This window comes from Sarcophilus harrisii, chromosome 2 (genome assembly GCF_902635505.1).
Source record: "Sarcophilus harrisii chromosome 2, mSarHar1.11, whole genome shotgun sequence".
NCBI classification, from domain to species: domain Eukaryota; kingdom Metazoa; phylum Chordata; class Mammalia; order Dasyuromorphia; family Dasyuridae; genus Sarcophilus; species Sarcophilus harrisii.
Window position 1 is genome coordinate 482,799,280 of NC_045427.1, and position 22,656 is coordinate 482,821,935.

The 22,656-nt window shown below is 38.6% G+C and overlaps 1 protein-coding gene across 2 annotated transcripts in view; it reads left to right on the forward strand.

Annotated features, from left to right (window-relative positions):
* Window positions 1–22,184, forward strand: part of AIF1L (allograft inflammatory factor 1 like) — a 35,407-nt gene extending 13,223 nt beyond the window's left edge. Inside the window, exons 3-6 of one of the 2 annotated variants that reach the window (XM_003757408.4) lie at window positions 3,702–3,768; window positions 8,125–8,166; window positions 17,028–17,190; window positions 19,064–22,184. In XM_003757408.4, coding sequence (XP_003757456.2) covers window positions 3,702–3,768; window positions 8,125–8,166; window positions 17,028–17,190; window positions 19,064–19,151 — 360 coding nt within the window. In that variant the 3' untranslated portion in view covers window positions 19,152–22,184. The remainder of the gene's footprint in view (window positions 1–3,701; window positions 3,769–8,124; window positions 8,167–17,027; window positions 17,191–19,063) is intronic. The other variant, XM_031954851.1, reaches the window with a different exon arrangement.
* The last annotated feature ends 472 nt before the right edge of the window (window positions 22,185–22,656 follow it).

A 22,656-nucleotide genomic window follows, 5' to 3' on the forward strand; every position in this document is an offset into this window, starting at 1 on the left:
TGAGAAAATTGATTTTTGAGACCTGATTTTGGCCCCATTCCCTAAATAGGGAATTATTGTATATACTAATGGTGCTCAGTAAATGTTTGTTGAATGAATACATGAATTAGTAAGTTAATCCATCCATTTTCAAGATAGCGGCAGGAGCTGTTACAAGTTTTCACAGAAATTTTGAGCTGGAAGGGACTGTCAAATATCAGATCTAGAAGGGGCATTAGAACATGATATGTTAGAAGCAGGAAAATGGTAGGCTAGAGATGACTTATTCCAACCTCTTCATTTTGGAGAGGAAGTAACTAAGACCCAGAGGAAATCCCTGGAGGGAAAAAAAGCCTGGAAGAGAAGTAGAGAACCTTGAAAGAGAGGGGCCTTAGAGAAGAGAGACTTTGAAGTGCCAGAAAACTAGATTCAGCTTACAGTAAAATGAATATAGAAGAGAAGGCCCAAGCTGCATACAAATCAGGCCCAGGTGTGATTACTGGGATGCTGTAGCCTGCTAAGTAAGCTAAGGTTTGTTTTAAGATAGGGCCCTCAGTGCCTGGGTGGCCAAGCCAGGGAGTTATAGCTGCCAAACTCCAATACCCCAATCAGAGTGGTCACCTCTGCTTCCTCCTTTAACAAAGGGTATGCAATACGGACTATTGTATGTGTGTGTGTGTGTGTATATATATATATATATATATATATATATATAGTATGTATATAAATACAATGTATATATAATATATAAATACATAAGTAAAAAGATATGATACAAAGGAAATAAATTATATTAAAATAAAATTTCAAGATATTAAATTTTTTTTAAAAAAAGGTCCAAGTCCCAGACTAAAACCTGAATTCTAAGGCAGCTCTCTAATTTTACTGAGGCCCAAAGTCACCTATAATCAGTGGCAGAAGCAGGACTCTCCAATGCCTGCTCTACTGTTCAGATAACTGAAGGCATGTGAAAGTGTCAGAGATTTTTATACCTTCTTGTGTTGACTTGCTCTTTTCATTTAATCTCATTGGCTTCTGGCAGGTTGATTAATGCAATATGGATAATATGGGAAGAGAGAGGAATCCATAGAGGAGATTTTCTTCCTCCCTCCCCCCCTTCCTTCCTTTCTTTCTTCCTTCCTTCCTTCCTTCCTTCCTTCCTTCCTTCCTTCCTTCCCTCCCTCCCTCCTTCCCTCATCTAACCAGAGTTATATAACTTACGCGGGGTCACACAACTAGTAAATATTTGAGGTCATATTTGAACCCAGATCCTCATAACTTCAAGGCCTTTGCTCTATTCATTGTGCTTCCTAGCTGCCCCTATATGTCCTTCTCTTGACTGATGAACTATATATGGTAAATGGGAAGTAATCTTAGAGGAAAAACATCAACAATTAGGGGGATAGGGATCAGGAAAGATTTCTTACAGAAAGTGGGATTTGAGGGAAGCCAGCAGGCAGAGTTAAGGAGGAAGAGCATTCTAGTCACTAAAGACAGCCGGTGATAAGGCACAGAGCAAGAAGTGAAGTGTTATATGGGAAGGAACTGTATGGTCACTAGGCCATACAGTATGTGGAAGGGAATAAGAAGGCTACAAAGGAAGGAAGGGATCAAGCTATATAGCACTTTAAAAGCCAAACTCAAGGTTTTATATTTGATTTTTGTTGTTGTTTGTCCTTCATTCTTGGAGAGCGCCATGACATCAGGAAGGTAATACTATGACATGATTTCAGTCAGGGAGGGCTGGGCAAGGTCACCTGCCTCACCTTTCCCTGCAGAGCCATCTGGGTCCAGCGTCCAGGTATAGATCAGAACGACTGGAGATGGTTCTGGATGCAGTGGGAGATCTGAGCCTTTTTAAGCTAAGGTCTTCAACAGGTCTCAGTTTGACTGAGGCAATACCCAGTAAGGCTAGGGGAGAAATGAGACATAGAGTAGCCTCTTTAGAGGTCATAGGAAGCCACTGGAGTTTATTTGGTGAGAGAATAACATGGTGAGACCTGCATTTTAGAAGATTACTTTAGCAACGGATTGGAGAATGGATTGGAATGGGAAGAGACTCAAGGTAGACAGATCAGTCAGCAGACTATAACAATCATCCAGCCGTGAGATATTGAGGGTCTGTACCAGGCTGCTGGCAGTGTCAGAGGAGAGAAGGGGGTGTATATGAGATGTTAGAAAAGATGTTTCTAATGATAGGACTTGATATCATTACTTCTTGCTATCGTTGCTACTTATACTCTGAAATATCCAGCATATAGTTCTGCTACAATACTGTTTCAAAAACATAAATTTGTTCCAATGTGACTGAAATATCAGGGAACATTTTGAGCATAACTCAGATTTCAAGTTTGCTTATATTTGATTTCTTCGAAGAGGAACATTGAAAAAACAGAAAACTGCATTACATCATAATTACTCACAAGTGCAACGCCTTCTTCCACAAGCAAACTCTAGGTTTTTTTCAAGGAAAAGCATCATGTTTGATGTGTCACTAAGTTTGTGAGCATTGTGCTGTATTTTACTATATATAATCCTATATTTTACCACAAGCCTTGTAATTTTTATTGCATGATTTTTGCTAAGGACCATTCTTTTTTTGGAAGGGAATGTGTATGTTCCACTCGGGGAGAACTGATTGTATTCTCCTTCACATCCACCCAGAAAGACCCAAAGTCACTTTTCCCAACCATATCCCCCCATTCAAATTCTGAAGAAAAAAAAAATAGAAGTTTGAAAGAGTGTAAGAAAGAAAACAAACAAATGTCCCCAAAGAATATTAAACCTTTATATATACATATGACTTCATATTTTTTCCAACACATTTGTATTTATTTAAGGAGATTTATGCCTGATCTGTAAAACTGAATTACTCATACTTTGCTTGCTTAAAGGCAGGGGGTTGAACCAAATAATCTTAAGAGTCCTTCTAAGTTCTGAGATTTACATTGCTCCTTACTTCTGAAAGATTCAAAGTGGCAGTATTTTACTATAAATTATTCGAAGACTTAAAGGGTTACATAAAGATTCATATACCATCTCTGAGGCTTTTTATATGACCTCTCTAGGTCTCATTTTCTTCATCTATAAAAATGGGAGGCAAAGGGCCCTGAGCTTCCTTTTAATTCTAGGGTCTACGAATCTAGGTTGTTGTTTGACCCTCACAGTAATCTTCAGGGAATAGGGATAGATCATATATTTATAGTCCCATTTTACAGATGAACAAACTGTGGCTCTGAAACCTCAGTTTGCTCGGGATTACAACAAGAAGTGCTTGAAGCTTAGCTTGGAACTCAGGTGTACTCTTAACACCAGTTCAGGTGGCCATGGGAAGGGGAGTCACAGGAGCCATGATGTGTCTGGCCAGGTACCTTGAAGGTATTAAAACCTTACTGAAAGACACTCCTCTCCCCCATTTTGCATCCATCTCCATCTCTAGACTTCAGAGAACAATTGTGAACTCACTGTAGCACTGAGCACATCCCTAGCACATAGTAGGTGCTTATCTTGTGTTTGTTGAATGAATGCGTTAGTGATGAGCGTATCCAACCAATATCTCTTGTCTAGGAAGATAGTAGAGTCTGGCCTCTGGTGCCACTTTGGATTACACCAAAGCTCATTGGCTGGTGAAGGGAGTCTGTAGAGAAATGAACTTTTGCGTCAGTGAATCCCCCTCCCCTTGTCTTCCCCACCCTTGAGGACTGTTCCTCTCTGTCTCTCAGGAATTTCTCTGTGACCAGAAGTACAGTGATGAAGAAAACCTGGAGGAAAAGCTTACAGCCTTCAAGGGTAAGCCTGGGCTGGTGGCCCCCGGGACCCCCTCTCTCCTGGGAAAGCGCAGGGCCAGTTGCTGTCCCTTGTTCCCTTTGGATGGCAGACAATGCAATCAGACAGATCCCTGTCCCATGGGTCTGGGCCATGACCCTAGATCCATTTTGAAACTCACCCTGTCCCTTTTCCTTTTGTGTTTCTTTGTAGAATCCAGGGCGGAGACACTGGGTGTGGAATTCTCAGTGAACCTCATTGAGGGGAGAGTTCTTCCCCCCTATTCCTTTCTTGGTCCCTTAGCCTGGCGCTCACTTTGGCCTTTCCTGCCCAGAAGGTGCTTGCCACACCTTTAGGGCTTCCTGCCCACAGGACTGCAGACATCCTAGGCAGGAGCCTTTCTCCTTTCCTTGTCCTACCCTGCCTCAGGTCTGCAGGGCTGGCTTTTTTCTGCCTTGCTACCCGAGCCCCACTGGCTCTCTGTAGCCTTGTACAATCAGTCCATTGTGAGCTGCCCTCTCCCCCTCTAAGCAGAGAGTCTCAGGAGCCCCTGTGGAGAATGGGCATTTGTGTAGCTGCACTGGGGCAGGGGGGCAGGGGGGCAGGATTTCTGCCCATTGAATCCCAGCAGCACGGGATGAAAAGAAAACACGAACATGGAGCCCATGTTGGAAAAGAGGCAGCATAAAGGCTGCTCTGTCTCACACCATGTCTTCCAACTTCCAGCTAGCAATCTCCCTCAAAGAAGAAATATATATGTAAGGAGGGTGAGTGGGTAGATTTTTTTTTCTAGATGGATCCATATTCATGGGGCAAAGGGAGCTTTGTCCTTGGGCAGGAGATAAGCAGTAATGTACAACTTTGTGACCCCAAGCAAACTTTATGCTATGTTAATCAGTCAACAAATATTTACTATACACTTACAAAATGCCATCATAGTGTTAAGTACTGGAGTTAACCAAGAAAGGCTAAAAAAAACTTAGTTCCTGCCCTCAAGGAGTTCACTGTCTAAAGGGGGAGATAATAAGCAAATAATTGTATATATACAAGAGGAAGACAGAGAGAAAGTGCTTGCGGGCCAAGAAAGGCCTCTTGCAGAAAGTTGGATTTTAGATAACTCTTGTAGGAAATAAGGAACACTTAAGAGATGTGGAGTAAGCAAGCAGAGCCTTCCAGGCCCAAGAGACAGTTAGTATAAAAGTTATGGCATGGTTTAGAAATTGAGCATCTTGAGGTATAAATACAACAAAAAACAAAGACAATTCCTGCCCTCAAAGAATTTAACATTCTAATTCTAAGAGACAGTCAGTGTAAAAGGTTTGGCATGGATTAGAAATTGAGCATCTTGGGGTATAAATACAAGCAAAAACAAAGATAATTTCTGCCCTTAAAGAGTTTACACTAAAGAGGGAGGAGATGATAATTTTTTTTTTTTTTTTTTTATAAAGGGCAGATGAAAAAGCAAGGGTGGGGGGGAAGGGAAGTTGGAAAAGATATCATGTGAAGAGACATGGTGATGAGTCCAGAGATTCAGAAGCACAGCTGGGGGAGAATGAAGCAGATGTTTGTACCCATTCCCCAAATGAAGGCACACACCAGTGAATAAGAAAGGCCTGAATGGAGGAGGGTGTTCCAGGTAAAAAGGCAGCTGGGTCATGGTGGCAAAATCCAGAGATCTAAGAAAATAAGAAAAGTAGGAAGGGAACAGGTTATGAAGAGTTTAATGCCAAACAGAGTAGTTCATATTTGAGCCTAGAAGTAATAGGGAGCCTTTGGAATTTTATTAATAGGATATAAAATGATTAGTTTCTCCTTTAGAAAAATAATTTTGGCTGCTGAGCAGGGAAGAGACAGGCAGCAACTTTAACAGTAATAGTAAAGTTTAGAAGGTGGGAGAATGTTGATTTTAAAATGCCTATAGAGTCTTTGTTTGGAGATGTCCAAAAGGGAAGTGGAGTTTTGTGACTGTAGCTCAGAAGAAAGACTAGGACTGGATGTGAAGGTCTGGAAATTGGATGCATAAAGATGGCACCTGAGCTCTTGATAACTGAGGCATTCAACAAGTAAGAGAGTTTAGAGTGAAAAGAGAAAGCTCAAGACAGAACCTTGAAGAACATCTGTGATTAGCTGCTGACACGACACAGATGAAAACCTAGCAAAGGAGACTGTGGAGGAGAGGTTACATAATGTTCCTTTTCATGACATTTCTTTTATTCCTTCAGTCTCATAGATCACTAGGCTACCTTTCTTCCAAGTGGTTCAAAGAGTGTCCAATGTGTCATCTCAGTGATCATTTTTTTTTTTTCGAAAATTTAAAGTTTTATTAAAAACATTATTAAAATCAATATAACCAACTTGATTTGCAAATATTTGCATCTTAATTAATTTCAGTCCTCTTTAAATTAATTTAGCCTCCTCAACTCCATCTCTTAAATGTTCCTGACTTCCTTCAAGACTGAGAAAAAGAAGGGAAAAAAATTTACACAACTTTATTATATATTTAAAAGGAATAACATGTTGTACATAATAAATTTGCAGTTTCATTTTTATACTTTGTTTTGGAGATGCTTATTTTATAAATAAAAATTAAATAAGTAAAAAATTAAAAAGATTCAGCTCAAATCTCACTTTCTGAAAAAGACCTTTTAGTCTTGAAGTCCACATCAGGATTCTTTATTTTCCCTTTTTTTTGCTCTTATATAGTTATAGTTTATTCTATCCTAGTTCTCCGGTTTTTTCCCCCCCTTTGCATTATTCTATAAAGGTGTTAGGGTCATAGAATCATAGATATGGAGCTGGAAGGGACATAGTAGCCATTGGTCCAACCCCATAATTTTACAGATAAGGAACCAGAAGCTGAGAAGTCAAGATTTGCCTAAAGTCACAGGTAGTAAGCAGCAGAGGTAAGATTCAAACCCAGGACTTCAAATTCCAAATCCAGGACTTTTTCCACCTGACCATGTGAATTTCTTACAGGGTTTGTTGTTGTTATTGTTTTTTTTTAATTCCTCCAATTTATTGGTCTCATGCATTATACTATTCTATTATATTGATGTATCATAATTTAACCTTTAATGCCCTTATTTTTAAATATTTGGGTTTTTAAGTTTTTTGTTTATTATTATTTTTTAAATAGCTTTTTATTTATAAGTTATATGCATGGGTAATTTTATAGCATTGACAATTGCCAAATCTTTTGTTCCAATTTTTCCCCTCCTTCCTCCCACCCCCACCCCTAGATGGCAGAATGACCAATACATGTTAAATATGTTAAAGTATAAATTAAATATAAAATAAGTATACATGTCCAAACCGTTATTTTGCTGTACTTTTTTGTTTATTTTTGCAAATACACACACACAACACACATATGAAATGCTGCTTTGAGATTTTTTTTTTTTTTAATAGATTGCTCCTTCTAAAAATGAGTCTTTAAGGGTATATTCACAATGACTGTAATGGGTGGAAGGATGTGATTATTTATCTTCATATTATTACTGAGAGAGAAGGAAGAAGCAGGTAATATTACCTCCACTTTCCTGAAAGGACAACTAAGTCTTGGAGAGGTTAAATGCCTCATTTCAAGATAAACTGGATGTCAATGGAAGAATGTAACTAAGGATGAAAGAAAATGTAGATTCTCTGAGTAGGAAATAATAGTAATTATTTGAGATTTATAGTGTTTCCCTCACAATCTTATGAGGTAGATGAAGGAGCATCCTCATTATCCTGATTTTATAGATGAGAAAATTGAAGTTCAGGATTAAGTGACTTGCCTTTTGGCACACAGCTAAAATGTCTTAAAGTTAGAACTTGAACTCAAGTCTTCTGACTCACATGTTTCCAGACTTTTGGGGAAAATCCTTCGAAAAAGAGACAAAAGAACACAATGGTTTTTCTTAGGAAAATAGAGTAAAGATGATAACCTTCCCCAAACCTGAAGTGATTTGCTTGTTGACCCATCTGTGGGAGGTCTGTTTACCTAAGCCTTATTCTTTGATTTGGCATTGCTTCAGGCAAACTGAATCTGTTAAAGACTTTAACTTAAAAAAGCCAAGGTCTCCCACTGCCTCCAGGGCTATCTCCTTGTCCTGATTCTGTATCCTGCCACTGGACCCAGATGGCTCTGGAGGGGAAAATGAGGCCGGTAACTTTGCAACAGCCCCCTCACTTAAATCCAGTTCACTTGCATGTTATGGCATCTTGTCCCTGATGTCAAGATCCGCTTCAAAAATTAACAACAAACACTGACTCAGTTCAGTGATCTTTTGGCTCCCCTTTTGTGTTCTCCTGAGCCAACTAATATTAATCTGGCCCTTTGATGAAGTTCTTGTCACTTTCGCTGGTTTCTAGCTAACAGACTCTTACTCTGTCTTACAGAGAAATATATGGAATTTGACCTGAACAATGAAGGAGAAATTGGTAAGTCAATGCACTAAGGACTAAGTGGAGCTGAGAAATTCCATGGAGGTGGGTGAGGGAGAGGGAAGGTGGTAAGGAAAATGCATGCATACAGGGGTCATACCCATGGGTGATGGGTAAGAATCCACAATGACCTGTGTATGTGATTGGGAGAGAATCACAGAATTTAGAGGGGAAAGGGACCTCATTAACTAACTCAGTCAGCTCATGTCCAATAAGTGATCATCCAGCCTTTGCTTGAAGACATTCAAGGAGTAGGGACCCACTGTCTCAGAAAGAAGACTGACATTCCATTTTAAATAACTCAATTCTTTGGAAGTTTTTCCTGATGTCAAGCCTTTATAACTTTTCTTCCTTTCCCCACCTCCCATGTTCCCATTTGTTTTTTTTTTATTTTTTATTATAACTTTTTGTTTACAAGATATATGCATAGGTAATTTTTCAGCATTGATGATTGCAAAACCTTTTGTTCCAACATTTCCCCTTCTCCCCCCATCTCCCTCCCCCCCTCCCCGTGGCAGGTTGATCACTACATGTTAAATATGTTAAAATATAAGTTAAATACAATATATGTATACATATCCATACAGTTATTTTGCTATACAAAAAGAATTGCTTTTTGAAATAGTGTACAATTAACCCATTAATTGGAGAATGGCTGAATAAATTGTAATATATGAAATCAAGGAAATCAAAAATGCAGGCAGACAAAAATAGAGGGATTGGGAATTCTATGTAGTGGTTCATAGTCATCTCCCAGAGTTCTTTCGCTGGGTGTAGCTGGTTCAATCATTACTGCTCTGTTGGAACTGATTTGGTTCATCTCATTGTTGAAGAGGGTCATGTCCATCAGAATTGATCATCATATAGTATTGTTATTGAAGTATATAATGATCTCCTGGTCCTGCTCATTTCACTCAGCATCAGTTCGTGTAAGTCTCTCCAGGCCTTTCTGAAATCATCCTGTTGGTCATTTCTTACAAAACAATAATATTCTATAATATTCATATACCACAATTTATTCAGCCATTCTCCAATTGAAGGCCATTCACTCAGTTTCCAGTTTCTAGCCACTACAAATAGGGCTGCCACAAATATTCTTGCACATACAGGGTCCCTTTCCCTTCTTTAAAATCTTTTTGGGATATAAACCCAGTAGTAACACTGTTGGGTCAAAGGGTATGCACAGTTTGATAACTTTTTGAGCATAGTTCCAAATTGCTCTTCAGAATGGCTGGATGTATTCACAATGCCATCAACAATGTATTAGTGTCCCAGTTTTCCTACCTTCCCTCCAGCATTCCGCATTATCTTTCCCTGTCATTCTAGCTAGTCTGACAGGTGTGTAGTGGTATCTCAGAGTTGTCTTAGTTTTCATTTCTCTGACTTGGAACATCTTTTCATATAGCTAGATATAGTTTGAATTTCTTCATCTGAGAATTGTCTGTTTATATCCTTTGACAATCAATTGGAGAATGGCTTGATTTCTTATAAATTAGATTATAAATTAGAGTTAATTCTCTATACATTTTGGAAATGAGACCTTTATCTGTACCTTTGACTGTAAAAATGTTTTCCAGTTTATTGCTTCCCTTCTAATCTTGCCTGCATTAGTTTTGTTTGTACAAAAACTTTTCTATTTTGTGATCAATAATGATCTCTAGTTCTTCTTTGGTCATAAATTCCTTCCTCTTCCATAGGAGTGAGAGGTAAACTATCCTATGTTTCTCTAATTTATTTATAATCTCATTCTTTATGCCTAGGTCATGAACCCATTTTGACCTTATCTTGGTGTACAGTGTTAAGTGTGGGTCAATGCCGAGTCTCTACCATACTAGTTTCCAATTTTCCCAGCAGTTTTTGTCAAACAGTGAGTTCTTATCCCAAAAGCTAAGCTAGGGTCTTTGGGTTTGTCAAACACTAACTTATTAAAGTTATTGATTGTTTTGTCTTATGAACCTAACCTATTCCACTGATCCATTAGTCTATTTCTTAGCCAATACCAAATGGTTTTAGTAACTGCTGCTTTATAATATAGTTTTATATCTGGTACAGCTAGACCACCTTCATTTGATTTTTTTTTTTCATTAGTTCCCTTGAAATTCTTGACCTTTTGTTTCTCCATATGAACTTTGTTATTTTTCTAGGTCATTAAAATAGTTTTTGGGGAGTCTGATTGGTATAGCGCTAAATAAATAGATTAGTTTAAGTAGTATTGTCATCTTTATTATATTTGCTTGCCCTATCCAAGAACATTTAATATTTTTTCAATTGGTTAGATCTGACTTTATTTGTGTGGAAAGTGTTTTGTAGTTTTGCTCATATAGTTCCTGATTTTCCCTTGGCAGATACCCACACCCCCATTTGTAACATTTCAAAAGAAGTTTGGGTTTCTAGGAAGTATACTTATTGTTTTAGGATTTTTCCCAACTCTTGGACTCCAAGGTAAAAAGCCTTTTACTAGGGTTAATTGTCTACCACTGAAGTCAAGCCTAGTCTCTGGCATTGCTAATACCCTTCACTTTTCACTCCTTTTGGAGTCTTTCTTTTCTTCCAAAGTCCACCTCATATCCAGCAATTGCCTGAAATTTTAAATCTGAGAGGGATCTATGGGATATTGGGTATTGAACTGTATTTTGGCCCCAGAAACATTTCTGCTATTTTAGCAGCAGACAAGAAGTCAAATGCCTTTAAAATGCCTTAGGTTTCTGTTCTTAAACTGTTTCCCTCAATTTTCTTTTTAAATAATCAAATAGGGGCAGTTAGGTGAAATAGTAAATAGATTATCAGGCCTGGGGTCAGAAGGAACTGAGTTCAAATCTGGCCTCATGCATTTACTAGCTATATGATCCTGGGCAAGTCACTTAACTCCAATCGCCTCTTCCCCCAAAGTAATCATACATAGACATGTTAAAAAAAAAAAAACAGTTTTGAAAAATTAAGCAGCTTGAGCATGGTGGATAGAGAGTAGGCCTTGGACTTAGAATGTTCTGTCTCCAACATACCTGTTCCTCTGGGCGACCCTCTATGCTAATAACCTGTAAACTATAAGCCAGGAAACGAATCCTGGGAAAAATGCTAGAATGGATCACAAAAAAAGATAATTAACAAATATCTAGAAATTCAAATATGGGCCATGCCAGACTAAAGTTAGTTCTTTTATGGACAATACTATGGTTTACCTTGATCTCATACTTTTTTATACCTCAGATGAGATATAGATCAGACAGTAGTACAATCAGATGGGTTCAGAACTGATTGAATGGCTGAACTCAAAAAGTAGTTGTTACTATTTCAAAGTCAAGATGGGAAGTGCCTTGGCCCCTTTATCATGATTTGGATAAAATCAGATACTGTGTTTATCAAATTTGAAGATGACACAAAACTGAGAGCCTACTGGCTTTCCTGGCTTCTCTCATGTCCCAGCTAAAATCCTGTCTTTCATAGGAAGCCTTTTCTAATCCCTCTTTAATTCCTCTCTTAATTGATTTAATTAAATTAATTTGATAATTGCCTTCTCCCTTTTAATTATTTCCAATTTTTCCTGAATAATTTATTTATATATTTGTATTAGTTTGCTTGCAGTCTCCCATTGAATTGTGAAGTCCTTAAAGAAAAGGACAATTTTTTGGCCTCTTTTTGTTTTCCAAGTGCTTAGCACATACTAGGTGGTTAATAAATGTTTATTGACTGATTGGACTGATTGGATATCACTACCACCACTTCCCTGTCTGTTACAAAGGCCTGTTGATTTCACCTCTATAATATCTCTCGAATATGCCCCCTTCTTTCAAAATCTGTCACTACACTAGTACAAACCCTCAAGTCTAGACTATTGCAATAGACTGCTGATATATCGGCCTACCTCATGTCTATTCCCATTCCAATCCTTGCTCCATTCAGTCACTAAAGTGATTTTTTTTCCCAAAGTCCTTTACAACCCAGCTCCTTCTAATCTTCCAGTCTTCTTGTATCTTATGGACAAGTATTCTTCAGTCCACTGGCTTCTGGGTTGTTTCATGAACAAGATATTCCATCTTTCAGCTCTGAGCATCTTTTTGTGTTTTCTTTTTTAAAATTTTATTTTAATAGTATTTTTTTTTCCAATTACATGTAAAGATGGTTTTCAACATTAATTTTTGTGAGATTTTGGGTTCCAAATTTTTCTCCCTTCTTCCCTTACCTTCCCCTCTCCAAAATAGCAAACAATCTGATATAGGTTATACATGTACAATCATTTTTATCCTTATTAATCATGTTGTGAAAGAAAAATCAGAACAAAAGAGAAAAAACACAAGAAAGAAAAAACAAAACAAAAAGGTAAAAATAGTATGTTTCACTCCATATCCACATTTTCTATCCAAATACCATTGGAATTGTCTCGGTTCACTATATTACTGAAGAGCTAAATCTATCATAATTGATCATTACATAATCTTGCTTTTACTATGTATAATGTTCTCCTGGTTCTGCTCACTTCAGTCAGCATCAGGTCCTGTAAGTCCCTCTAGGCTTTTCTGAAATCAGCCTGCTCATCTTTTAACAGATCAATAATATTCCATTATATTCATATATCATAACTTGTTCAGCCATTTTCCACTGGATGAACATCCACTCAATTTCTAATTCTTTGCTACCACAAAAAGCTGCTACAAATATTTTTGCACATGTAGATCCTTTCCCCTCTTTTATGATCTCTTTGGGTTACAGATGCAATAGTGACACTTCCATTTTTGTAGGCATTTGAGCATAGTTCCAAATTTGAACATTTTCTCTGGCTGGTTCTCCCTCCTCTGTTCTAACTACCGACCTCCCTGACTTCCTTTTGAGTCCCAACTAAAATCTTACCTTGTACAGGAAGCCTTCTTGGAGCCCTCTTAATTCCAATGCCTTCTCTCTTTCTATTTATCCTATAGTTTGCTTTGTGTAACTATGTTTGCTTTCTATCTGTCCCATTAGATTGTAACCTTTTGAAGGCAGAGACTGTCTTTTGTCTCTTTGTATTTCCAGTGCTTAATACAATACCTTGTACATAGTAGATGCTTAATGTTTATTGATTGATTGGTTAGATAGCTAACATAACACAGTTGACAGAGTTAGGATCCAAAAGGTCCTTAGCATTCTAGACTACTGGACTAATCTAATCTAATAAGTGACAAATATAAATTGTGCTTGGCTACAAAAAAATCAACAAAAGTTAGTCAATAAAATCAACAAAAATCACAAGTGTAAGATGGAGGAGGAACAAATAATTCTGAAAAAGATCTGGGAGTTTTAGTGTGAATACAGGGTCAATAAGAGTCAGTGGTAATCCCCTAATGCAATCTTGAATTGAGTCATGAGGGGCATAGCTTTTAGTAATAAAAAGGTGTACTTTGTTGTCATCAGATCTCATACAGAATATTATATTTATTTCTTGGAATTTTTGTTTAAGAAGTATCTAAAAGAAGGCAGTGGCCTTCATACAAGGATCAGTTGAAGGAAATGAACATGTTTGTCTTAGAGAAGAAAAAACATAAGGGAGACATGATAGCTACCTTCAAATATTTGAAGAGCTGTAATTTGGAGAAGGTACTAGTTTTGGTTGGAGTAATCCAGAGCAAAATCAAGAGCAATGTTTGAATGTCTTGAAAGGAGGAGAAATTTCAGTTCATCATCAGGAAAAATCTTCTTAACATTTAAAGCTGTCCAAAAGTAGAATGGGCTACTTATCTGGCACAGAGAAGCTGTAGTCTCCCTGTCTTTGGAAATCTTCAAGGAAAGGCTAGATGACAGCTTAATAGGAAAGCTACAGTGGGGATTCTTTCATATATGGTGGCTTCTGAAATTCTTACCACCCCCAAATTCTTTAATTCTATAAAGTCATAAAGTAGTTGTCAGTATGCATTAATCAAGAGAATTCCTTGCTGAGGAGTTCACCATGTTGATGAAATCACAGGTCCTGACCATGTATACATATATATATATACATACATACATATATATAAATACTCACACATTTATTATATATGAAATATGTATTTCAAGGAGAGCAATGTGACATTTCTCCATTGATATTTTTGGTACACAGCTGGGTAGGCAGAGTGTCACTAAAATCTTTTTGTAAAATGCAAGGGAAGGGAATTAAGGATAGAGAAAGCTGATTTTTGAGAAAAAAAACCCAACAAACATTTAGAAAAATATATCATTTGTCATATAGGATGGCTGTCTGAGAGGTAGAAAGGTTAAGGTTACTAGGAGAAATTCTAGAGTTGTAAAAACCAAAATATATCAATAAAATTTTATGTTGAAAAGAGAGAGTAAGCACTGGTCTCACTCCCGTTTGCTCTAACTCCTTCATCCCAAAGCCTTGAAACTAGCTTGGCGGTTTCCTCCCCTGGTTGCTGATAATGCATTGTTTCAAAGGAGAGCTAGGGTGGTGGAGGGGAAGGGGTTGAGGATGGGGTGGGGATCTGTCCAAAGCACCAACTCCACAGGGGTGGGGGTTCTTTGCCTGTGTGTGCTTTCTTTGTTTTTCTTGCATTTTTTTCGTGTTTGTTTTCCTGCTCTGCGTGGTATTTTTGGCTTCTCAGTTCCTCCCAGCTGGGGAGGTGCCCCTTCATTTCCCCATGGGGGGGGCGCATTGTGAGGAACTGGCACCTGCTGTTCTGCTGAATTGCAAAAAGTACATGTCGGCTTGCCAACTTGCTGCCCCCACCCTATCATGAAGTTAAAAAAGAAGCTACAACCAATAGAGACACGACTATTTCAGGAAGGGGGCAACAGGAGACAGAAATGAACTCTACTTTAACTTCCTTCAAAAATCCAGCAAACATTTATTAAGAACCTACTGGATGACTGTTCTGGGGATATAAAGACACAATCTCATCCTGTAATGAATTTATGTTTTAATAGGAGTTCATGCATGTAAAATAAGTATCAATCAATTAGCATGCATTTATCAAGGTCTTTTTATGTGTCAAGCATGGTCCTAGGCACTGGGAATACAAACATAAAGAATGAAACAGGGGGATGGTGAGGTTGTACAGTGGATAGAGCTCTGGCTCTTTCAGGAGGACCTAAGTTCAAATCCAGCCTCAGATACTTACTATCTGTGTGACCCTGGGCAAGCCACTTAACAATGATTGCCTCAAATTAAAAAAAGAAAAAGAAAAGAAATGTTTTTTGTTTGTTTGTTGTTTTGTTTTTTTCATGAAGTAAGCAGTCTACGCTCAGGTTCACATTCTCACTGGTATATTTCAAGGTGAACTGTGATTTAAAATAAAGAAATTTTGAGATGAATGAAATCATTTGCAGCAGGAGATCAGAGAAAACTTAATAGAGGATGTGGCACCTGAGCTGGATCTTGAAGGGAAAAAAGAATTTCATCAAATGGAAATATGAAGGGTGTGCATCCCAAACATGGAAGCAACAGAGTGCAGGACAAGATTAAAGAGTAATTTAGCTGGAATATAAAGTAATTAAAGGAGAGTTGAATGAAATGAGGCCAGAAAGGGAGGTTGGAGCCAGATTGTAGAGGATTTCAAATTCCAGACCAAGAAATTTGTCATTTATCCTAAAAGCAAAAGTGAGCCCTAGAAGGTTCTTGAGCAGGTAGCAATATAGTCAGATCCACTCTGACCCCATGTAGTTATTAATACATTTTATAATATCTTTATTTTATCTTTTATATCATCTTCATTTCCAAATATATCCTTCTCCCTTCCCTACACAGAGAACTATCCTTTGTGACAAAGAGCAAAACAGAGGTAGAACAAAAAGGCAGTTCTGTATAACTAATTAGTACATCAATTAAGACTGACAGTATATGTAATATTCTACAACCAGAGTCTTCCTTCTCTACAAAGAAAGGAGGGAAGAGTTCTATTTTCTCATTTCTCCTTCAGTCCAAGCTTTGACATCCTTCAGTGTCTCCTCAGAAGAGAGTCCACACTGATGGGTATTAAAACCCCGCTTTGGGTGCCAAATCACTTTTTCCCCACTCCTCAGTACTTTCATAGAGAAAACATTAGAATTATAAAATCTTTTTATTTTTTTATCTGAGCAAGATAACATTTTTCTTTAATAGCTTTCTTTCCAAATACATGCAAAGGCAGTTCTCAACATGCATCCCTGCAAAACTTTGTGTTCCAAACTTTTCTTCCTCCTTTCTCCCCCCCACCCTCTTCCTATAGACAGCAAGCAATCCAAGATAGGCCAAACATGTTCAATTCTTTCAAACACATTTCCAAGTTCATCATGCTGCAAAAGAAAAAGAAACGAGGGGAAAAAAAGCAAAGAAACAATAACAATAAAAAGGTGAAAACAACATGTTTTGATCCACATTCACTCTCCACAATTCTCTCTCTCTAGATGTAGATGGCACTTTCCATCATAGGTCTATTGGAATTGTTTTGAATCACCTCATCATGTTGAGAAGAGCTAAGTGCATCACAGTTGATCATCACATAATCTTGTTGCAGATAAAATCACAGACCTGGAAAGGATCTTAAAAATCACAATGAGCATAGAATGTCAGAAGAACTGGAAAGACTGTTAAATATCATCTAGTCCAATGGTGTCAAATTCAAATAGAAAGGATCTCTGCAGATCACATATTGACTTAGAAAACCATATTTTAACATTCTGTTGCACTGTATTTTTATTTATTTTGTTAAATACTCCCCAATTACATTTGAATCTGATTTGAGTTGCAATGGGAAGTGGCTTTGAGTTTAACTCCTCTGATCTAGCCTAATCATGTTATTATTCAGAAGAGTAAATTGAGAAAAGGAAAAGAGAAAGATATATATTCTGGACCAGTAGTCTTCCTTGTATATATAGTCTATCCCAGTTTAGTGAATTTTCTTTTTCCCTGATAGATCTGATGTCCCTGAAGAGAATGATGGAGAAGTTAGGTGTCCCAAAGACCCATCTGGAGATGAAAAAGATGATCTCTGAAGTGACAGGTGGAGTCAGTGATACCATCTCCTATCGGGACTTTGTGAATATGATGCTGGGAAAACGTTCAGCCGTCCTTAAGCTGTGAGTAGCATTCTCTAAATCCACCTCCCCAAGCCTCTAAAACCAAAGCCGTTCTGTGAAGGTTTATTTCCCAAGTTGGAAGCTTGCATTTATCCCCAGCATTGGAATTAATCTCCTTGCTCTCCTGTTTCTTTCTTTACTGAATAATCATTCTATGGAGTCCCCAGTTTCTCATCCTTGAAGAGGATATGTGTTTTTTAGAGACATCACAGAAGGGAGAGATGTTAGATCTAAGAGAATCTTAGAAATTATTTACTTTAATCCCTATCTTATGGAGAAGAAAAAGGCCTAGATAGGGGAAGCAATTTATCCAGAATCACATAAGAACTTTGAGGCAGAGTTGGGATGAGAATTCCATGACTTGGTGCTCTCAAAACTCTAATACCCCTTCAAGGTCCTAAAAACTTTCATACATAATATATATAGAAATTAATTTAAGCCTTTTGATTCCCAAGTTCTGTACCTCTCAATCTGCTAACATCTATATTTGAGAAGAAGTATGGCATGGTAGGCTGCTAAGTCGCACAATGGATAGTGCCAGGCCTAGTGTCAGGAAGACTCACCATCCTGAGTTCAAATCTGCCCTCAGACACTACTGAGCTATGTGATCCTGGACACATATGGATCCTGTTTGTCTTAGTTTCCTTATCTATAAAATGATCTGGAGAAAGAAATGGCAAACCACTCCACTATCTTTTCTTGGCAAAGAAAAACCCAAATGGGGTCACAGAGAGTCAAGATACAACTGAAAAATGACCACCAACAACAAAAAGTCATAATGGATAGCGTAAGAAAAAGATTGGTCCAAATCCTACTTTGGATGCTCAAAAGCTGCATAGCAGTCCATTTAATTTCTAGGAGCCTCAGTTTCCTTATTTGTAAAATAGGCTTGGACAAGAATCTCTTCCAATTCCAGTATTGTGCTCTTCCCCTTCAAGCCATGTCCTTTGTATTCTAGCAGAATCTCACTATCTTTCCATGGACAGTAATGATTTTACTCTGTTCTCAAAGGTTGCCTTAATTCTTAATAAGGGAGAAGAGCTGGACCTTCTTTAAAAAAATAAAAAAATTATAATCCTTTTAGCAAAATTGCTATTCCTAAAATATCATTGCCAATTTTGGTTTCTTTAAATCTCTCTGCAAAGCAGCTAAGACTGGGAATTGCTGATATTTTATTACCAAAAGGTAATAACTTAAGTACTACTTATATTCCCATTGCTCCCTACCCTTCACTCAAGTAACCCCAGGCTGTCCCAGCTAGAACCAGACATGAATCGCTCCTAGTCTCATGATCACTGGAATTAAAGAACAGAGCCAGAGGTTTCATTCCCCACAGACCAGTGGTTCTTAAAGGTGTGCAGTGTACTTTGAAGCTTGCTAGATGATCCATGGAACTCACAGTTGCATGCTATGCCTGAGTACCTCAGGAATTTCAGGGAACTGAACTAGCATGCCATAGCTAGGAATCTCCCAAGAACTGCATTATCCCCCTTTTACAGATGAGAAACCTTGACACTGGGAATGATTAAAGGGATCACATGTTTAATAAGTGCCCAAGGTGGTATTTGAACCCAAGTTCTCTTGACTCCAATTTCAATGCTCCATCTACCATGAAACGTGGCTGTAAGTTATGTTATATCAATTACTAGCCATGTGAGGATGTTTCTTTACTACTTTGAGTCTCAGTTTATTTCCCTGTAAAATGGTAATAGTAATTCCCATCCTGCCCTGCCTTATTCATAATGTTGTTATAAGGTTCTGATGAGATCGCATGTAAAAGTCTGTGTAAATAAAAGGCATGTTCCCAGTTCAGGAGAACACATATACCACCTAACCCAGTTTTTCTTTTCTCCTTGTTCTCCACCCTCAACAGAGTCATGATGTTTGAAGGAAAAGCCAACGAGAATGCCCCCAAACCTGTTGGCCCGCCTCCTGAGAGAGACATTGCCAGCCTGCCCTGAACATAACTGCTCTGCCTGCCTGCCTGCTTCCCTGGCCCGCAGTCAGCTGGGCTTTTTGTGTCTCCTTATGACTTTTCTTGTTTGTTCCTTATTGCTTTGTATTTTTTGTTTGCTCCTTATTTTTCTTTCTTTTTTTACGTTAAAAAGTTTTAGTGATTATTTTTTTAAAAGGCACAAACTAATCTGCCTTAGGGAAGTTAGAAAATGGGAAGAATCCAATGCCTTTGATCCCCTCCCTTCTTTTGTAGAAGAGCTCATCTGACTTGAGATGAGTGTTGGGGTATCACTGATATCAAACCAAATACCCATCCTTGGAGACCACTATCTTCTTTTCTTCCATGAGGTCTCTGAGTGAGATTAGGTGCTCTCCCTAGTGAGATAAGGGACTTAGATTTAGGATTTGTAGATATCTTCCCACTTCTGCTAGTAGCTTTTGGGGTGATATGAGCCAGACTTTCACTTTACCTGCCTCTTAATTTCCCCATCAGGACTTTTGACTTCCTGATAATGTAGATGCCTTCTCCATAAATAGGCAAAACAGCTGACTACCACTAAGGTTTTCCCCATCTGCTCTGTGGTCCCGGCTGTCCCTAGAGTTTCTACCAGTCAATGTTTTCATTTGTTATGATCCAGGTGTCCTATAATCTTTTGCTAGCTCTAAATCCCAACTCCTGTTATCATGAGTAAAGGAAGGTGAATGTGCTGAAATCAAACTTTCAGTACTGAAAAGGCAGGAGAGTATGGAAGAAAGAGCTAAAAAGTTGGGTCCAACAGAGTATCATGAAAAAGTTACCTTTGAGACCAATGATGACCCTGAGGGGAGCAGCAAGCTAACTCCTAGATGCCTGAGAAATGAAGGTTGGACCAGGCTGCATGCTATCTCTTCCAGGGATAAGAAAGAAGTGACAAAAAGATGAATGGACTTTTGGACTTTTAACTCCAGATATGTGAGCATCATAAGGAGTCAGCACAGTTCAGTCCCATTTCAAGGGACAGCATCAGAGGCCAGTGGGGAACTGAGAAACCTCAGTACCAAAAAGTTACACCTGATTTTTATGAAGAACCAGCTTCCAATAACTCTGAGAGACAGAAGCTTAGCCTTTCTGGCCATACAATGGCTGGTTATTTTTTACTCCTTGCAGAAAGCTTTAATACTTCTTGATAGCAAAGGCCTAGTGTCCTACAAACTTTATCTGGCCTTTGTTTTCAAATTGTCCTTCTGATTTCTCTGAATGGGATATCTGTGGTGCATCCCTAAGATGTATTATAAAAGCAGAATGTTAGAACTAGAAGGGATTTGGAACATGGAATATTAGAAATTGAGAACCTCTGGTTCAACCTTATTATTAGTAAATAGCTGAAACTAGAACTATCTCTTGTGGCAGAAAAGGAGAGAGAGAAAGAGAGAGAGAGAGGTAGCCAGAAAGAAATTCTAAGTATATGCTGTGTTTAAGTCCTCTATTATAAGTCCTATATTAAGTGATAAGTACTTAAGGTCATACCTTTCAAGTATAGCATTTGCATGAGAAATCCATTTGCCTGGGCTATCTCCAAGGATTGCACTCCTCAAAGGACCTCTCTGCTTCCTGAGCTCCCAAATCTGGAAAACTACACCTTTGAAATTCTTGTAGGAAGTTGTAAAATGAGTTTTGATTCATAGTTAACAGGCAATGCCCTTAAGTCTGAGCTGTCTGGCCTCATGGAGGTCCTCCTGGAAGCAGCATTCCAGTGGGTCTGTGGAAGGTGCTTATTATATAGAATTGACTCACCATCAACAGTCCCGGGGCTATCTGAGTCCAAGGGCAGCAGATGGTCTAGGAATGCCAACATGGATGTCATTACCAAGAAAGGAGTAATCAGAGCTCTGCAGAAAAGGTGACAAAGATAGACTTTGGTACTGACCAGATCCCCTTGGTGGGGTTATTTGGTGGTGTAATAACAGCTTTTGGAGGAGGAGGAATTCTGAAAAATTAAGTAATTATGTCTGAATGTTAGGATGTCCCCCATTCTGAGCAAGGCTTAAGCCTGTATTGTACCTTACTCCAATATTAATTGTGAAAGATGCTGCTAAGCAAGGAACTTTCTGAATTAGCTTGGAGGCAGAGTGAATAAGCTAAGAGATAGAGAGCCATGTCATTGTTGCATGTGAGCCTACTTGGTCCTGACGGGTTCAGGAGCAAGGAAACTTTTTTGCCTATAAATGGTTAAGTTTTGGGCTAAATAGCTGCCAATATGTGCACACACAGTTGAAATTTAACCTTTGAAACATTCTTCCTTATAAATTCTACCCTTATTATTATTTCCTTAAAATAATCAACAGAGCTAGCAACTGACCTGAAATACCCCTTTCCCCCTTCCCCTGCCTTTTAAACTGCTATCTTTTTTGCCCTGGGATGCACTCTGAGCAAGATGAAGTCTGTTTTGGCATCTCAATCAGATACAGTGCAAATGTAAGGGAGAACCCTTAGAAATAAAGAAAGAAGGAGCTGGGCTTCTTTCAGTGGGTTTTGTGGCTTTCTATGACCCCAGGAAAGCCTTGGGGATCATTTCCTTCTACTTCTCCAAGAAATGGGAGCAAGTGATTTGCTCACAAGCTCTGAGAAGAGGCAGAGAAGGAAGTATTACTCTTTGAAAAGAATCATCTCTGATAAAACACATCAACATCTTCCCCTTGGCTCTTTTGAGACTCAGAACTTGTTAGACTGCCCCTCACAGAGAGCCTATTTCTGGGAAAGGTGATACCTTGGACGGATCCAAAGAGCTGCCTCTTGCCTCTGGGGCTCACCCTTTCTGCCTGGGACTTACAAGCTCTGGACTTTCATATCCTGACATTTTACTTTTGAAAGACCATGTCTGACCAAGTTATGAGACAACCAGATTCCATCAAGGGCTTGGACCCTTTGTTGTGATGGAAAAGAAAGAGTTCAACAGAGCTGAGTGAAGTATCTGTTTATATGCTTGTGTGTCTGGGCAGGGGGAAGCAACAGAGGGGAGGGTCACTTCCATGGACTGAAAATAAACTGGACAAAATGATCTTTGGACTGGTTATTTCATAGCTTCTGGGCCCACTGACATGGGGCTGAGATTATATACCCTTGATATAATTTTATAACTGCAAGCACACCTGCAACCTTGCCTATCTGGGGATGCCTTATCACTCTACGTCACCATTACTTGACAGTCTCCAACCATGTTCACTTCACTTCCAGCTCAACTCACTCTGTCTCATTCTGTCTCACCAGCAACCTTGATGTCCCTGTCCCTTTGGAGTAGGAAATATAAATGTGTCCATTAAGGAAATGGGAGCTCAGTAAGGTGAGAATTGCCCATGGTCACATTCAATTCCGTAAGCAGATTACAAAGCAATATAAGGCCCTGAATTAGGTGCTGAGTAAACTGAATGTACAGAACTACCGGAGTGGAAATTTAACTATCCCAGTTCAGCAATTCTTCCCTAACATAAATATTGGAGAGTTAATTGGGCCACTGAGGTATAATGATTTGT